At 52.0% G+C, this 18,496-nt stretch overlaps 1 protein-coding gene across 16 annotated transcripts in view; it reads right to left on the reverse strand.

Moving 5' to 3' along the window:
* CASZ1 (castor zinc finger 1) overlaps nt 1–18,496 on the reverse strand; it is a 186,115-nt gene that overhangs the window by 33,699 nt on the left and 133,920 nt on the right. For all 16 annotated transcript variants that reach the window (XM_074558341.1, XM_074558335.1, XM_074558338.1 and 13 more), the window contains 2 exons: nt 8,622–9,188; nt 1,426–2,263 (listed from right to left, as the gene is read on the reverse strand). In XM_074558341.1, coding sequence (XP_074414442.1) covers nt 1,426–2,263; nt 8,622–9,144 — 1,361 coding nt within the window. In that variant the 5' untranslated portion in view covers nt 9,145–9,188. The remainder of the gene's footprint in view (nt 1–1,425; nt 2,264–8,621; nt 9,189–18,496) is intronic.

Consider the following 18,496-nt stretch of genomic DNA (forward strand, 5'->3'; position numbering starts at 1 on the left):
GCACAGCTCTAGGATGGTAACTGAGCCCCAGGCAGCTGAATGTTCTCAACACACCTCAGGCACAGAGTCTTGGACCAAGTCACCCATCACAACAGGGCGCTGAGTCTCCAGGAATATTTACACCACTGTGCTTTTAACTAATAGGAGTCCCTGCCTGTCATCTGTAGCACACACAGGTCCATCCTGAGCAGGACCCTGAGCAGACCCTGAGCATCCTGAGCAGATGCAGATGTTAATAATCCTCCGTCCTTTTCCATACACCTTTACCATGGAGCTCCCCGTCTGTCTGCAGGCAGCTGATAAACAACCATTCCACATGGAAGACAGGTATCATTACACGGCTCTGCCTTCCTCATGGGGAAACAGGGAGAGTGGGTGGTGCAGATTTTGCTGGGACTGCAAGGAACATTCCAGCAAGCTCAAGGCCTCCTACGTCCACATGCCAAACATAAAACAGCCTTTTTCCTCATCAGAGGACCAAGCAGTAAGGTGTGTGTGATGGCACAGAGGGCAGGACAGAAGGCCCTGGACTTACTACAAATGACCTCATGGGATTCACAGCTCACAACAGCCCAGATTCACAGTGAGAAACAAGTAAACCCAAACCAGGACAAGAGGGCAGAGAAGTCTCTCCCTTCCTCCCTGCTGCAGCCTGACATACATGTGTGTCTCTTCTACAGCTCCCACCTCTGGAAGGCACATTAAAAAGTAATCCAAGATTTGGCAAGACCTTCAGATACCTCCATTCAGTCAATGGCATCACTGCAGAGACTGCTGGCAACGTATGCGCAGGAGGTTATTAGTGGTAATTGGGCTAATGAGTTTGCCCAGTCTGAGGGGTAATTTAATCACCTCTGTTTGTGTAAGCAAATTGAGAAGACACAGGCCTGGTCCCACAGAATAGGTATATGCCTAACTCCTATGGAAATTGATGGGAATTAGGCACCAAAATGTCTTCTGAGTTCTGGGACAAACAAAAAGCCCCATCTTGCTAACAGTAAAGCCAGCAGAGTCATGCCTTTTAGTTAAACGGAAACAAGAATCAGGTTCTCCTGCAGACACATCCAGATGCCTGGGAAACCAGAGAGAGAAGAAAATAAAGTAGTTCCAACCCTGACCCTAAGAGTGCTGACAGCACCATGTTCCCTCCTCTTTCATTTTAACATATGAACTCAGGAGCTATTGGACTCCAGATTCATGGCCATAGCTGCTGATGGCAGGTCACAGCCTTAGAGCAGACCAGATAAATAGAAATGTAAGGTATAAAAGAGGAGCAGACACTTTGACAGAGAGCAAAGAGAACCATCCCGTGAACAATGCAGTATTTAACAGGGTAAGAATTTGGAATTGCCCACTGAACCACACACAGACTGATGGTATGATCCCCCACTAGTACTTAGACAAGAAAAGTGGGAGGACACTTACTTTACTGTAGAGACTGTTCCAGTTGTGATGGAGTCTGTCTTGGAGAAAGTTGATTTCAGGTACTCAGGAGTGTTGAATGGCAATGAGATGGACTGCTCTGGCCCGGCCACCGGAGTGCTGCTGGGGGTACTGGTGAGGGAAGCAGGGGCCAGGCTGGGGACTGGAGCTTTGACTGGAGTGAGCTTCTGAATGTTCCTCACATCATACTTGGAAGGCCGGCCTACCTTGCCTGTCTTGAAGGCGATGGCTCCTCCCATATCTGGGCTTCCTTCCCCAGGCTTGAAAAGGTGCAAGTACTTGACGTTTTCTAGGTCATACTTGGAGGCCTTCTTGTAAGTGTTGCCATTTTGTGGCCTGATGCTCTCACCCGTCTTCAGCTTTTGAATGAAGAAGTCATATTTGGAGGCCCGCGACATCAGGCCCTGCATCTGGGAGCTGCTGGCAGAGGGCAGCGGCAGGATGGTGGCTTTGGTCTCCGTCAGCATGGAGGCGTCTGCGCCCGGCACGCGGATGGGCTGTGCCAGCACCGAGGACGGCTCCTTGCCCAGCTTGGAGCCCAGCTCCTCGGACTTGGCCAAGTGCATGGGCCACGAGAGCTGCTCTCCGGCCTTCAGCTTGCGGATGTACTCCTCGTACTTGGAGAAGCGGGCGCGTTTGCTCATGGCGTCTTCGCCGGGCAGGGAGGCGGCGGCGGCGGCCTCTGAGGTAGCAGCGTTCAGCTTGTCGAAGCTGATCTTGCGCGCCAGCTCGTCCCGCATGTTCTGGTCGTCGTAGCCGAACATGCCCAGGAACTCGTTCATGGTGGTGGCGGCGTAATCCCGCAGTGATGAAGCTTCCCCTGCGGTGAAACCAGAGGGGAGAGTCACACCAGGCACTGATTTTTCTTCTCCTCCTCCCATACCAGCACTAGTAGTGGGGAGGGGGAGGAAGGGGAGAGGGGAACATGATCTACTGACGTTTGGCTCACTTGTTAGGTTTTATGACTCTTAAATTAATTTGTTTAAAAAAAAAAGTAATTAATACTGGGGTAAAATAAAAAGAGTTCATCAATGCCAGGAAAATCAATTTCCTAAATGTTCTAGCCGATGGCTTTTCAGTACATTAAACAAAGTTTCATAAATGTCTCTGCACTCTTGCCTTGGCCTAATATGAAGAAAAAGTAATTTTACTGGAAGTGAGACCAATGCCAATATGCCAAGGTTTGTACAGATCTGTCCTTGTGTATATTTGTGTATGGAAGGAGGTGCACAGAGGATAGATGGCAGCATGTGTAAGGGGGAAAACCCGTGTGAAAATGCTGTGTGTGTTGGTGAAGAGCAAGCAGGGCAGAGAGCAGGCAGGACACAATGGTGTGAAATGGATAAGGGAGATGGGCAAGGCAATGTATGGGGTGGAGCAGAAGGAGGGCAGAATAGAACAGTGCAGAGAGGAGGAAAGAAGCAGAGGTGCAGATGAATCAAGGCAGGGGAAGAGCAGCAAAGGCTGTGTGCACGAGAAACCTGGCAATGAGGAGTGCAGGAAGGAGAGCAGAAGGCAACACAAAGACAGGACAGTTCCCCATCACTGTTGCAGTCCTTCCCTTCCTTGTCAATTTTGCAAGGATTCACTCAGCTTTCTCTCCTCCATCTCAATTCCTGTAAATGGACAGCTGCTACTTGCCATGTGGAAAAGGGCCACAGTCCAGTGAATGCTATGGAAACCTACAGGCAGCCTCTCAAGCAGCCAGGAACAGCTTCCAGTAACACCAGGAAAAGGGAAAGTCCACACAGGTGAAAAATAGGTAAGGAACAGCCTTCTCTCCATCAGGATTTAGACTGAGGAGAGCAAGCTGTTGTCCTGATGTGGGCTCCAGGGAGGGGAGAAAGCCAGTGCTCCAGAGCATGGGCTGGGGAAGGGCAGGAAGGGGTTAGTTTCACGGAGCTTGATTAAAGGGAGGAAGAATGAGCAAAAGCTGTCCTTCCTTGGGTCTCTCCCTCCCTTCTTCCCTCCCCTACTCCCTCAGGCAGTTTCACAGCCCACCATGATGGGGAGAACACACATCTGGAGGTCACCCAATATCAGTGTAAAGGAGGAAATAAAGTCTGCTCTGATGCGCCGGCTTGGCCTCGTTTAGGCTTCAGTCTGACACAGCGCTCCTCCTCCTCCTCTCCCTCCTGCTTTCTACTGCAGAGTAAAGATTTACTGTGTGCAGGAGTCCTTCAAACCTCCCTCATCATCTTTACTCAACACTTGCTCTGGCTCTAATGGGCAAGCACATTCCTTCCCAGGCAGCCAGCATAGGGAGGGACACTGGCAGCAGAAGGGAAGCTCTGGGCATGGGGTCCCACACAAAACAACGCAACACTGCCTTGAAACACAGTGGAAAAGGAAGGCACCAAGACACTGCTACAGAACAGGTCAGTAGATCCAAAAGATTCCTAAGTGGGGAATCTGAGAGCCAGTGATGCCACTTGCACAGGCAGGCACGTACACGAGAGCGTTTCCGTGCACCAAGAGCCTGTCAATGAGCGCAGCCCAAGTTCAATAGCCATCAGCTCCCACAAATCAGTTTTCACAGGACTCTATGGAGGAAAAGACTGCCTGTGACGGGCACTAAATGGGCAAGACCATGAAGGTCACATTCCTGCTCCAGGACTGCCTGGAATAGCTGCTTTACTGCAGCAGAAGTGCTGCTACACTGGCTCCTGTGTACGTGGTTCTGGGGGAAGGCGATGTGAGAACACGCCCAGAGCCTGCAAGGCAAGGGACAAAGCCACACCTGCTGGGAGCTGCTGTAGCCCAAAATGACCTTCCAGTTCCAGGCACTTGAGCCCAGCATTCTGCATGGGATTTGGGATGCCTGACTCCAGAATAAACACCCTGTTAGTCACAGAATGGGTGGCAATGCCCCTGCGGTGTCAGGCTCAGGGCACAGCACACCTTCATGGGTTGGTAATAACCTTAGAGGATGTTAAATGCAGAACCATTCCTCACTGGGTCCAGCAACAAGACTTGCCTGAAGGACAACTTTATCTTTCACATACAGCATATTAAAAAAATTCATTCTGCTTTAAAGCAGTTCTCCTCTTCACCTCTTTTTTTTCTTTTCCCCACTTCCACTTCAGTGTAGCCCTATGACCCAACAGAAGAGAATGAACCCATGAAATCCCTACTGGGTCTAACAATTTCCTGTTTCTGTTAAACCTGCTTTCCCTGTTCTGCTTTTCCTTTCTTTTTGGACCAGTAAAACAACCCCCAGCTTTGCTCATAATGCCCTGATTTCCAAGCACTGCACAGAAAAACTCTAGCCAGCTTGTGCTGAGCTGCAAGGGGAAGAAGAATACCACACTAAGGATCTGATACAAAATGAAAGTATTAAATGTGATTTCTGCTAGCTTTAGCCACTGCCCTGAAAGCCAGTGTGCCCCATCTTTGGTACCATGTGTTTATATCAGCTGGGTAAACAGGTGCAAAATCCATGCCTATGGGAAAGGGGAAGGGGGGTGGTCCAGAACTACTTCTGAGCTTTGTGAAGTCTGAGCTCAGCTTTCACTGTCATGGATTTAATCCCCAAACCCACCTTGAATTCTGCTCTTCCTTTGCTCAGATTTGGTTCCAGATGATCACAACACCCTCCCTCCTTTGCTGGTGCTGCTCAGTCTTTCCTCACCCACATTTCTCAAATGCTGTGGCCAGTTCCCACTGCTCACTGCCAGCAACTGCAGCTCTACTCATCCAGCATGAGCCCAACAAGCCCAACACATCCCATAAAGTTAAGACAACCTGCATTTAATTGCTCAGGCACCTAACATGAAGGACAGAGGCTCCTCCAGTGCAGGCACCCTGCTACAGAAGGGAGCTGGCTCACCATAAGGATCATATGAATTTCAGCCACCTCACTTCACATAGACTTTCAAACAACAGTGAAGAGATAATTGATATTACCTAACTGACAGAAAACCCCCTCATTTCCACAAACAGACAAAAATAAAGCAGGACAACCGTTGGGAAGCACTCCCTGTGAGGACTCCTGGAAGCCACAGGAAGCATTATCCCTGTGTCTTCCTCCCCCTTCCCTGCACTGCATTTTCCTCTCCTTTCCTGTGTGATAATAAAGGGCTCCCTCTCCCCCAGTCGCTGCTCTCCATTTGTGGGCATTGCCAAAGAGCAGAGATCTGTGTGTCTCAGAGCAGCTATCATATCACAAAGGATCCGAAGCTAGCAAAAAAGGCGCTAAAAATAGCCTGCAGCAGCACACTATATATGGAAGGAAAAGCAAAACAGCCCAAATGGAGTGCAAGGTCTGGATACTGGGGGATGGGACATCCCAGCCAGGGCTTTGTCCTTTATTCTGCTTGGGAGGGAAAATATATAGACCTGGGGGATACAGGATGATGAGCAAGAAACTGGCACTTGGCGTGTACGCTCTCCTAAGTGAAGTCTCCCCAGGAAATTAGGAAGAGAAAACTCTCCTGGTTGAAAACAGGGCCAATGAATATTCCAAGAGACGTAGCCAAGAAGCTAAGAAAAGAAAGGCAGATCCAAAAGCTTGTACAGGGGGAAGCTCCTACTCTGACTGCTTTAGCCCACTATGTAACAGCCAAAGTGAAGAACATGTGTAGGAAAATCTGCCTGGGTGTGTGTGCGTCAGTGAGCGACTGTGGAACGGGATCTGTGTCAGAGACCGCGCCGAGAAATCTCATTGCTATATATAAATGGGCACAGAGAAGCATGGGCCGGTCAGTGGGCAACAGAGGGTGCCTGAATGAATGAACACACACATCTGCACATCCAGATCAGCTTCTGACACCCATCTCCTGACAGACACCAGCTTTGTGACTCCTCAGTCATAGGAGGGCACAGGGCAAGACTAAGCACCGACTCCTTCATCTTGTTTTTCCCAGGGAGGCTGGAAAAGAAACTCCATCTTGTTCCAAAGCACGAGGCTTGAATAGCTTTGAGCGAGTCTGTGAGCTTCTGCCTAATGCACACCAAGCCCTCCTGTCAGCCTGGAAGGACACAGAGGTGGCCAGGATTTGGCAACAGACCAAGAGAGGTACTGGTGGAAGACATGGGCATGAGCTGAATCCCCAGAAAGTGGACAAGATGTGTACACACCAGGAACCCTTCTCATCCCCATACAATTAGGATCAGTTTTCCCACTGACCAAGAAAGCCTGGTAGATGTAGGATTTGGTTTTTGGTGTGGCTCCTGCTTTTCACACAAGTTTGGGCTCAGCTTTAAACACTGCTCAGCACTGTCAGCCCTGCACCCTCTGTTCTCATGGGGAGCAAGTGGTGCTCAGATTCTTCAAATCAAGGTTTCTGTGATGATTTCCCCAAAGCCACTTTGACTGGGAGGGCAGACCTGTATTCCTCTCCTTTCATCTGACTCCTGTGAGCCCCCAGCTCCCACCAAAAAATTCCTCCTTTTCGACAGAGGGAATTCCAAATCTCACTGGAATAAGTTTAGTTCACACTCAGTAATGTCAGGTGTTGAGAGGACTTGGTGATGAACAGCTGAAAATTCATTTCCTGGACACTGACAGAAAAAGTTAAGGAAAGTAACTTTGTCCTTTCCAAGGCAAGGGATGTTTCTTGTGCTTTCAGGGAAATGTTGCAAATGACATTTTTAACAAGGTTCTTGAAGCAGACGCTCAAGACACAGCAGCACGTCTGTTTGCAAGTCAAATCCCACGTGCTTCTATATGTAAACTGGACGCCTCTTGTGCCATTACCTGCCTTAGACATAAATGAAGCTTCAGCTACCCCCCCTTCCCAAACAGTTACCCATTTTTGCATAATCCTTTGACAATACAGCCCTGCAAAAGTATTAAATCTCTTCACCCAGTGAGAAACCTCAGCTTCTTTTCATTTTCTCTAGTTTGGGAACATTTTTTTTTACATTTAAGTTCCCCTCCTTTTAGTTTTTATAGCAAATAAAAGCTGCAAATGGTGAGGTGGGGTGGAGTGGTGTGAATTAAAACAAACTAAACCAGAGTCCAGGCACAATCACCTTGTGTCTGGGAACGACAAGGGCTTTCCTATCAAAGGAAACTGAAGGTCACACTTTCCCTCATTGATCTTGCAATGTTTGTTAATTACTCTGTCACTGATGTGGCGAAGGATAATTAAACAGCTCTGTTTATATCTTATATGCATAATTATGTGCGCTGCCACTGAACTCGTGAAGACTGGAGAATGTGCCTCTCCAGAAGGGGAACGGACAGACGGAGATGAGTTTCAGCTGCATTATTAACAGGAGGAGGAAAACATGCGCACACACAAAAGGAGGAAAGTTTGATGGATTCACAAAGTGCTGAGATCAGGGGAGGGGTGCGTGCAGGTGGAGCAGATTAGGGGAAGATCTTTCAATTACAGATCCAGCCCGGCTGAGTGACAAATGGGGAGGGAGCTGCTCTGCCCTAACGGAGAGAATTCAATTCACCCAAAGCTTTTATCAAGGCTTGGCACTCATACACCCCCCTCAAATCAATCTGGGGGAAACCTGGGTATCAGAAAGGGAGCAAGAAAGTAATCTGAGGCTCTCCTCAGCATCTCTTGTTGACCTCAGCTTTTGAATGAACCACAAAAAAGAAGCAGAAGCAATCTGAAAATAGGGAACACACGAGATGGTGGGGGAAACTTTGATTTGGAAGTGGCATTTTCACCAGCTCGATGCTGAGCTCAGGGTGGGCAAAGCTCGAGGGCTGGACCCCTCGTGAGGGGAGGCAGCACCACGACACGAGCATCACCTCAGCCCCTCCGCCTGACCACAGGGCAGCAGGAAGGGATCAGACATTCACTGTGAGGTGGCTCTCTAGGGACCATCCCAGCCTTGCCCTGGCTCAGTTCAGCCTCCCACAGCCTCCCTGATCTGGTCCAGTCCCTGGAGGAACGCCTTGATGGCCATTCCTTCCAGAACCTTCATCCCGGCCACTGCTCCCGTCCCGCCCGGTCGGTCCCTACCCAGGGATTTGTGGTCTGGAAAGAACTATCCAGCCATGTCCAGCCTCACACCACCCTTCTTGGGAAGGGGAGGCCAAGCCAGAGGCAAACTCCCTATGGTCCCAAGAGCAAAATGACAGGCCTCTGCACGGGGCTCAGGGCTCTCACTCCTCCCCTTGGCTGCCAGGTGCTGCAGGACCTGCCATGGACACAGCAAATGTGACTCTGAGGCTGCCCTGTGTCAGGAAATGGAGGGCACAGAGGCCTTACCTGAGGTGGTTCCTGCCCCCAGCTTGGAGCCTGGTTCGCCACTGGAGGACCGGTAGGCATCGTCCTTGGCTGGCCCATCTGAATCCCTGTCATCCAAGAAGTTGCCGTCCTGGGAGCCCCTCAGAGCGTCTGCCTCGTCCCCGTTATCTTCCTCGTCGCTGCAGCCCTTGGGCTGCACCATGTAAACCCCTTCAGGGGGCACCTCTGTGCTCTCAGTGCTCTTACATTCCTTGCCCTCCGCTCGCCCGAGCAAGGGCTCCTCATTGTACTCCCCGTTCACCCACTTCTCGATCACCTCCCTCCTTTTGTCCTCCTCGATCTTCTGCACGCAGCTGAGTCCATCTGAAAACTCTGTCCCCAGCTCCTTGGTGCCGGGCTGGGACAGGTCCTTGTTGCTGCTCTCCTGCTGTGGCCCCTTGTCCGCACGTGCCTGCTCAGCTCCCCCGTGGTCGAAGACGACTTGGCGGCTCAGCTTGGCACAGATGGCATTTAGCTTCAGGCCGCCTTTGCGCTTGGCAGCCATCGCGGGTTTTCCTGAGGCTGCGTCAGTGCATATAGTTCTTTCAGCTGGGAAGAGAGAGGAGAAAGAAGCAAGGAAGGGCATTAGTGGGATCAGACAACTTCAACCCAAACAGTAAAAGGGTGGTGCCAACCCGCTGGGCTTTCAGGCATGGCCAGTCTCATCCTTGGAAAGGTGGAGCTGCTATGTGCTTCCTAAGCTTGGAGTGGAAGCCCAACCAGAAGAGCTCGGTGAGAACATCCTCTGAATCTGCTGGGACCAAAATGGCCACAAGAAATTTGTGCTGGGACAGAACCGGCTTTGAAAGACTCCAAACATCCCGGGCAGGTGAGCGTGACACCAACCTTTGCTCCTGGCTGAGGTGGGGTACGAGTTTGTTAAAAGCCTGGACTGCCCCCTCCTTCAGACTGCAGCACCACCTGCTTTAGGTCCCTAGCTCTATCCTGGATGTAGTGGGTGCCAGAACCACACCAGCCAGCAATTGCACCCAAGCATCTCTAGCAAGGACAACAGCTTCCCAAGCCAAACCCTATGGACAGTGAGGAATTCACCTAAAAGGGTTTGTGCATAGTCTCAAGAAGAGAACCAGTAAACACCTAAAAGAACCAGTGTGGAGGACAGGAGCCCTGGCAAAGTGTGTGTGCTGGAGCACCACAACCAGACTGGTGTGTCACTGCAGTATGGAGAAAATCACTGTGGGCTGGGACTGGCTGATCAGGCCCCTGTGCCTGCTCAGTCTCGCACACAGGAAATTCTGCTCTCATACTTCCCAGCACAATCAGCTAATTAGTGTGAGTTTGTTATTTTAATGTAGTTTATTCATATGTGACAGCTAGTAAAGGAGGGGTGAGAGAAGGTGGGGGGAGAGAGGAAGAAGGTAAGGTCTTAACTTCAAGGTCATGGAGAATCTTGAACTAAACGGTCTCTATCAGAGTCACTTGCATAATTATTGCACCAACAATTAACAAGGTTCAATCCCAAGTAAAAGCAAAATAATTATTGTAAAGCAGTTGCATTGTCTCATTTCTCTCTTATTTTCTGATACCTCTGAGAGATGCCCGGACTAAGCAGGGTTAAAGGACTGCAATGGACACACAGCCTGGCTCTTCCCCCAGAGCAGAGCCAAGGCAGACCCTGCCCTGCAATCCAGGGCTCAGGAAGAGCGCTCAATAAAACACAAGCCACAAGAGTTACTGTGGGGACATGGTTGGAGGTGGAGGTCCCTCCACAATGGGGTCTTGGATTTTACATTGTGCTGAAACAGGGGCCAGTCACATGTAGAGCAAACAGAACCAGACCTCAAATGATGAGAACGGGCTCCTCCACTGTACAGGACTCCCTCGTGGCTGCTCAGCTCGCACCTCCCTGTCACCAGCACAGAGGTGCTGCTCCACAGAAGCACACTGAGATTAATCAGACCCCCTACAATGCACCCAGAAGCCACTGTGACAGCCCCTAATCCCGTAACATGACAGCCCAATACAAACAGAGTGAAACTTTAGACCTGCTGTCCAACAGCCAGAGAGTGGCTGCTTAGCGTAAACTCCTGACAGCTTCAGACACGCTTCCCTGTCAAGGACTGCGAGAAAAATAACCCCCCGACAAATATATCAGCCCCCCACACAAAGGGAGGCAAAATGTACTCCTCCGCTTTCCAAAGGCACCCCCCGGCACTAACACCTACGTGCAATCATGCTTTCAGCAAGGGAAAGCACACGGTGCTCCCAAACACGTACCTCCCCATCTAGAAATTACAGCTGTTCAAAGAGCTGTGTGTATGCGCTGGCACACTCCGTAAACACAGTCCTACATGCACAGGTTAAGAAGTCCCATCTCCCCAAAATACATTCCTGCGCCTTCCCCCACGCATTCCTTTTTTCACGCATTCCCCAACACAAGCCTGCAGCCCTCGCACATACAGATGGGCACAGGCAGATGCCCATAAAGCTGCGAGTCTTTATTTGCTGGCACCCTCCCTTCCAATTGCATTCCCACTATTTAGGGCACAAAGTGGAGGCTGATCCTGTGTCCAGCTGGTACCACAGAGGGAAGGAACCTCAGGAGGCTGCTGTGAGCTCCGAGTGGAGCCTGGCCAGGACACCTACAGCTCAGGGCTGTGGGCTCAGGCCAAGGGCAGGAGAGCCCCGCTGGCTGCAGGTGGCTGGGACGGAGCCTCCCTGCCGTGCCTGCCCGGGGCCAGGGCACTGGGTCAGCCTGGAATCACCAGCCTCTCTCCCAAGCACAGCCTGGTGATTCCCTGTCCATGCTCTCACCATAGCCAGCCCTACTTAACGGGTGAGATCAGCAGCTGGAGATAACTGGGAGGCACACATTCGGCAGCCCGAACCCTCGCTGCCCTACCCCTTTCTGCCAGGAAGGCAGATCCCATTATTCGGGTCTGGAGGTGAGCAGCCAAGTGTGTGCACCAGCTGGCAAATGAATATATAAATATTTATTCAAAGGAAAAGAGGAACAGACGTTCCTGAGGCTGCACTTGCCGCGTATGCAGCAATTCCAGGGAGCCTGCAACTTGTCTTCCATTCCTGCTCTGCCTCCTTCCATCTCACACACCCTGGCTTTGCCCCTCTACCTCTCCAGCTTCTGGCCCCCAGTTCCTGCCCTGCTCTTTGGCATCCTCACTTTCCCTTCTTTTGTTTGGGATTTTTTCTCTTTAACATTTTGAGAATCTTTTCCTAAAGTTAAAGCTAAAAATAAAGCGAGTTCTGAAAACATGCCACTTCCGTGATCTATAGAACTAACCCTCCCAGAGACCTTCCTGGAATGGCATTTGCTCTGAAATACCAGGGCTCTATATCTCACCTATTCCAATATAGGTGGAAATCAAAACCTCCAGCTTCTCCGGCCAACCTTGCAACCACCCTCTCTCCAAGTCTGGACACATTTTATCATTTCATTGCCTTACTTCCTTCTCTATGGAATGCGAGGCAGATTCCTGTTCCCTACTTTTAGGCTGTCAAGTCCCCGAGCAGAAGGGAAACCCTTACAGAGAATTACTGAACATGAGCCTCAGGTTGGAGGAGACCAGAACACCTGTGTTCCGTTCTCTCGGGCAGAGGGAGGGAAGCTGAGCTGTTGGATGAGGGATCATTCTATCTGCCCAAGGTCGGCACTGCCGGATCCCAGGAGCCAGGCAGAGGCACCCTCCCCCCAGGCCGAGCTCCCCACCCCAAATCACTGTTTAAAGATTCCAGGCTAAGTAAACATCCCCCTTCATTTTCTTCGTCTAAATAGAAATGTTTTGATTTCACATCAATCTAAGGAAGCCATTTATAACCTGATCCTGTCACACGGACTTTTCATCTCTGCCCGGGACAAACTCTCCCACAAGCTCTATTTACACTGAGCACTTCCTCTGAAAACAATGCCACCGGGAGTTTACTCCTCTTTGCCCCTCTCCACACCCTTCGAGGAGGCACTGGCTCTTCCCCCCTCTGTACCCATCGCTGGGGCATCCCGATGGCAATCCTCGCTTTGAAGGAAAGGCAGATCTTGCTGCAGCCAGGGCTGGCAGACAGGTGGGCAGAGCTCACCTGGCCATTTTACTGCCCCTGCTTCACCCCAAGTGCTGCCAGCAGCTCCCGTGCAGAGCCTGGCTCTGTCCCTGCATGCAGCCCTGCAGCAGCTCACCCAACTGCACAGTGCAGCGCTGCAAGCCGGGCACGGCTCAGCCCTGCCTCCCCCGAGGCACAAAACGGGCTCTGGGGGACACACGGTGTGCAGGAACAAAAGGATCTGCAGCCCGGGCAGAAACGGGCCATCCCAGCCAAGGGGCACACTGCTACACTGATAATAAAGTCCAGCTTTGCAGGGAGAGGAGGAGAGAGCCCAAGCCTGGCTTTAGCGTGGGGTTAATGAAAACACACCCTGACAGAGGGGAGGAAGGGTCCCAGCTGGGAAAAGGGCGTGTGGGAGCTGGGTGAACCAGCTGGCATGGGTGGAGGGCAGCAGGAGCTCTCTGCTGGGGCGAGCCGGGGTGCAGGGCAGAGCCCTGGGGCAGGAGGGCCCGTCCGGGGGGACAGGGTGCTGGCTGGGGAGGGACAGCCTTGTCACTTCACAAGGCCGGCTACGTCGAACAGATGGAGCTTTCATATTCCTATTGAAGAGTTTTAAGCCCAGCTGAGCAGCTCCGTTCAGGAGGGAGGTCCCACTGCCAGCTTTCCAGGAGCTGCAAGCTCTCATTCGATTAATTATTAACAGCATTATTTGGGGCGGGGAGGGGGAAGAAAGGAGGGCTGACATGCATGCACAGTCCTTTTCTTTTTTAACCACTGTGGTGCAAACTTGACTGGAGACACTCCAGTCAGCCCAGCAGCCCAAGCAGGGAGGGCAGCACGGCTCGCTGGGGTGGGGGGTGAGGATGCTGCACACTGGAGCCTCTTCACACTTGAGCTGCAGTCCCTAAAATGGAGCCAAACATTGGGAACATGCTTCTAAGGAGCAATGCCCTGGCACTGCCCAGCCACATGCTGGGAGGAGGCAGGGAAGGCAGCCAAGTGCTCAGCCCCTACCAGAAAATATTCTCCCTCCAGCATGAAGACCTGTCTATTACCCTAAGGCAGGGCCAGGGCAAAGGCAGAACATCCCAGGCATGGCCCACAACGTCTGAGAGTGGATTTAGTGCGTATTCTCCCCTCTTCAGTTTATCAATAAAACATTTTATTGCTTTTAGCCCAGGAAATGACCTTGGATTAGTGGATGCTGTCTGTTCTGGCTGACCTTGGGGAGTTCACAAAGGCTCTTTAACAACGTCCTCTGCCCTGGAAGCATGGATCCCGCCCGTGCGTGCCTGCGAGGAGCTGGGGAAAGCCCTCGGTGTAGAGTCAGACGTGACAGGCTCCAGCTCAGCACTGGGCAGCCAGGAGAAGGAGAACCAGAGACGTGGGAGGGGAAACGGAGCGAGCAGCCAGGGTGTCCTTACCCGAGAGCTGCCAGCTTCACTCCCTGCTTTCCCACAGCCACGAGGGCTCTCCCCACACACCCCATCTATAAACCGGGCAGGAAGGGCTGGGCACTCTGCTCTGGTCCCCACAGACTGCCAGAGCACAGTCTGCCTGCAGTCCTCACTGCTTGATTTCTCCTGGCATTTACAGACACACAAGGGTCTGCTTTCCTCCCTATCTGCAGCTCCCGGAGAGCTGAACCCTGGTTCAGCCCTGGCCCAAAGGGGCAGAGAGCAGTGCCAGCTCCCTTCAGCAAGCCCACATGCTTCCCTTTGCTCAGCCTTCTCAGCTGTGATTTCCTGATCCCCCAGTGCAGGGCAGGGATGACAGGATGCCCTGAGAGCAGGGGAAGGCATGGGCTTCAGAGATCCTGGTGCCCTGCTCTGGGGCTGCCAGCCTGCTTCTCACCACCTGGCCATTGGGCTGCTCCCGTGCTGCTGATGGGGCTTCTCTGGGAGAAGAGCTTGTGAACACAGGGAGCCCCTCCTTCACCCAAACAGAAGACAGCCACAGCATCCCTGAGCAGGGTGTGTTTTCTGTGCAGGAGTGTAATTCTGAAAGGAGAGAACGGGACAGGAGAAACCAAGAGGAATTTTCCTCTCAGGGGAACAGACACTACAAGTGAAGAGCAGTGAGTGCAGAGCTGTAAGTCAGGGCCAGGTCCCTGCATGCCAGAGGGCACAAACAGCCCACCCCCTTACAACATGAAAGCCTCCCTTTTCAGCCATGTCCTCTCCCAGTGTCCCCATCCTGGACACAGAAGGTTCCCCATCCTCTCCTGCAAACATCTCAACCCTTCCAGTGGTGCCCACAGAGAGAACCAACCCCTGCTGGCGGGGCAGCCAGGCAGGCAGGACCCCCTCCCCAGCGCCTGCCCCCCGCCCCAGGTGCCGTCTCCTCCCGGCGCATCCTCCTGAAGAGCAAGCCCTAAAGTGTTAACGGCGATTGGTGAAATGGCACAGCAGATTGCTACAATAAATAATTTACTGATATTTATAAATATTCAAATCAGCAAGCTTCAGAAATTGAAAGGGGGGGACTCAGTTGACGGGGAGGAGGGATGTTTAGGGAGGGGAGGGGGGTCTGACATTAATTCCCAGGCTCTCCAAATTCACTCGAGAACTGTTTCTCATTTCAAACAAATATTAAATCTTTTGGTGTCAAGCCTCCAAAAATAAAATATCAAAGAGAAAGTCACCACCCCCTTGGTGGCCAATGCCTTGTCTGCCGTGACTCTGGGTGCCCTGGGTGGCCCTGTCCTCTCCAGCAGCCACTCACTGGGGGAATGGCTGCAGCCTGCACCTCTAATGCAGCTCACCACAGCACCAACCACCAGCCAGGACACGAATTCCCATTCCTCTTATCTACAAGCCCCTGCCTTCATCTTCCAGGAGGTTTTCTAAACCCCACTGGGAAGAAAGGGCTGCAGTGAAGATGGAGTCAGGGCTCTCGGCTCCACTTGGGAACACGGCTTTGTGACAGAAACCAAACAGGAGGTCAGTCCTTCACTCCTTGCCTCTGGAATAGAATTTGGTTTTGGTAATTCAAGCTGGGGATTATGAACCAGAAATGCTGGCTTCCAGCCTGGTTTCCAACCACAGCGTAACCATCAGTCTCCCCAGCTTTCTGAGCTTTAAGTTTCCCCATGCAGGGGAGGGAGTGAGGACAATTACCCACCAGTGAGCCTTACCCAGTGCTTTGGGGTCTCTGTATCAGCCCTCTATGTCACTGTGCTGGATGGTTACAGAGTCTTTTCCATCTCTGAGCATCCTACTGACCCCTCAGATGGCCATGGGAGATGATCCCATGTTTTCCTCTAGACCACCCCACTGGTAACACAAGGCTCCAGCATGGGGTGAACTTCCCCCAGATGAGTAATGGCTTTTCTAATGCACGGGCAGGCTGTCAGCTTCCCTACTCCCAGTGTTTTATGGGTTTAACTGAACGGCTCTGAACTCCCTAGTAAGAAATAAAGTTATCCCTCAGCGTCCCTTCTAAACATTTCACTCAGTGCAAACGGTGTTTAAGAAAAATGAGGACATATTTCTTCTTAAGGATGCAGTATCCCCCTTCAGAGGCCTAATTTATGCCATATATCACTGGCCAGGGAGAGAAAGGCAGTGCAGACCTCACACTAGGAGTGAGCTGGCCCTAGCACAGCCGCTCCTGCTGCAATGGTGCAATGGGCTGCAACTCAAAAAGTCCTCCAGAGTCCGCAGAGTCCCTGCTGAAGGGCCGAGCTGGCTGGAGGCAGCAGAGCAGGATGGACATCTTCAATGCTCAGCACTGTGCTGCTGCAGGCTCCTCCTCACCTGCCCCGCCAGCCCAGCCCGGGGTTGGCAGCGTCCCTGTCCCCTCGGGGGCTGAATGGGGACAGTCCCAGCCCCTCTGCCTCACCTGGGCTCCTCTGACACCCTCACCCACCCTGACCTGCCCCACCAGCTCTGCACAGGGTTGGCAGTGTCCCTGTCCCCTCGGGGGCTGAATGGGGACAGTCTCAGCCCCTCTACCTCACCCGGGCTCCTCTGACCCTCTCACCCACCCTGACCTGCCCCACCAGCTCTGCACAGGGTTGGCAGTGTCCCTGTCCCCTCGGGGGCTGAATGGGGACAGTCTCAGCCCCTCTACCTCACCCGGGCTCCTCTGACCCTCCCACCCACCCTGACCTGCCCCACCAGCTCTGCACAGGCACTTGGCACAGCTGCTGGGGAAAGTGGTTCAACTTCGAGCAAGGACAGGACTAATCCTTCCTCGCAGCTCTTTAGTAACGCACGTCTGAACCTTTTCCCAGGCAGATCTCAAAAATTACTCTAAATGTGCTTTGATCTTGTCTGCCCCCAGCTTCCTCACTCAGAGAGCCACTCAGGGTCTGCTTCTCGCCCGAGTGCCAAGGCAAAGCCCCTCATCTCTGCCCTTGCCTTGCTCTGCACTCATGTGCCCTGGAACCTCCAAAGGACAAGAAAAGAACGCCTTTCTGCATACAAGTTACACAGTGCTGAGTGTAAAGAAGAGGGAAAAAAAGTGGGGAACAACGTCAGGAATTCTGATTCTGCCACTCACTCTGCTACTGTTCTTTCTCTTTGGGCAAAGGATATCGTGCAGGCTCCCCTTCTGCCTGGCTCCCCTTCATGGATCACCCACTGGAAAAGGATTTCTTGCCCAGCTTAGCGGGCCCACTGCCTTTGCAACTTAGGTACTATTGCAAATCGAGTAACAGCAGAGAAAAAATACTGATAGAGGAGAGATTGAAGCTCAAAAGTCCCTTGTGTCCTGCAGCAAACTTCCTAGTTCATTTGTCAATGCAGGATCTTTGATAAGACATTTCATCAGTTTCCTTCCTATGAAAACCTGCTCTCAGTGCTCCAACCCAATGCAGTGAGCAGGGCCTTGGCTCCCCAAGCTGAGCAGCAGCTCCCTGGGAGCCTTCTGTCCTCACCATCTTTCTTTCAGATAACATAAAGCCAAGAGGATCAGCTTTTCTGATCTAGTTTCTCTTCCTTGTCTTATTTATTTGTTATTAATTTTTTAGTCTGGTTAAAAGGTTTACCATCCAGAGGAGCATAAGTAGCCTCACTCAGCCTAAGTAACTCTATAAATCAAGCACAACTGCTAACATCTACATCACAATCCTGCCATCAATCTCCCCACAGGTTGTGAAGAAAACCAAGGGGGAAAAGACATGAAAGCGAGAGTGAAGAGTAATAGCTCATCACCCTCAGGTCCCTGCAGGCTCCCTGTGGCCCTTAGAAAACTCCCTGTGAAGCCAGACGTGTTGTTGGGGAAACTGAATGCAAACACAGTGCCTAACTTCCCCTCTCCATAGCCCCGAGTGCTCACGAGTGCTCGCAGGAGGACACTGAGGGTGCAGAGAGGGAGGGAAGGGTGGTGGGAGCAGAGGGCTGGGAAAGCCTCTGGAGCAAAGCCTGCTACCTCACTGGGAGCCAGCTCCCAGGGAGTGAAGATGAGGCCAAGGCCTGAGCCTCTGCATGGACCCCTCTCTGGAGACTGACAGGGTCAAGGCCAGGGGCGCAGGGGAACACAGAGGTGTGATCAAATTTGGCAGATTTGGCAGCAAATACCTGACACTGGGGAAACAAAAAGGACCAGGGAGAGACAAGAGATCTCTTAAAGGACAGATTCAGAAGGGAATTGCTCAAAGTTTCATCAGTTCCTCTTGCTGACTGTCTTTAATGAGTGATTTTACAGAGAACCCCAAACCACCAGGACCCAAGTCAGGGGACCTCAGATCCCTGGTGTCAGGCTGGGCTCATCCCTAACCGAGGGCAGGGGTTAAGTGAGCCAGCTCCTAAAATAGGGTCCCTCTGACCCTTTGGTACTTGGTCGGCAGTTTAAGAGCAATTTGCAATCCCTTTCAGCACTATTAAGCTCAGACC

This window comes from Zonotrichia albicollis, chromosome 25, assembly GCF_047830755.1.
Source record: "Zonotrichia albicollis isolate bZonAlb1 chromosome 25, bZonAlb1.hap1, whole genome shotgun sequence".
NCBI lineage: Eukaryota > Metazoa > Chordata > Aves > Passeriformes > Passerellidae > Zonotrichia > Zonotrichia albicollis.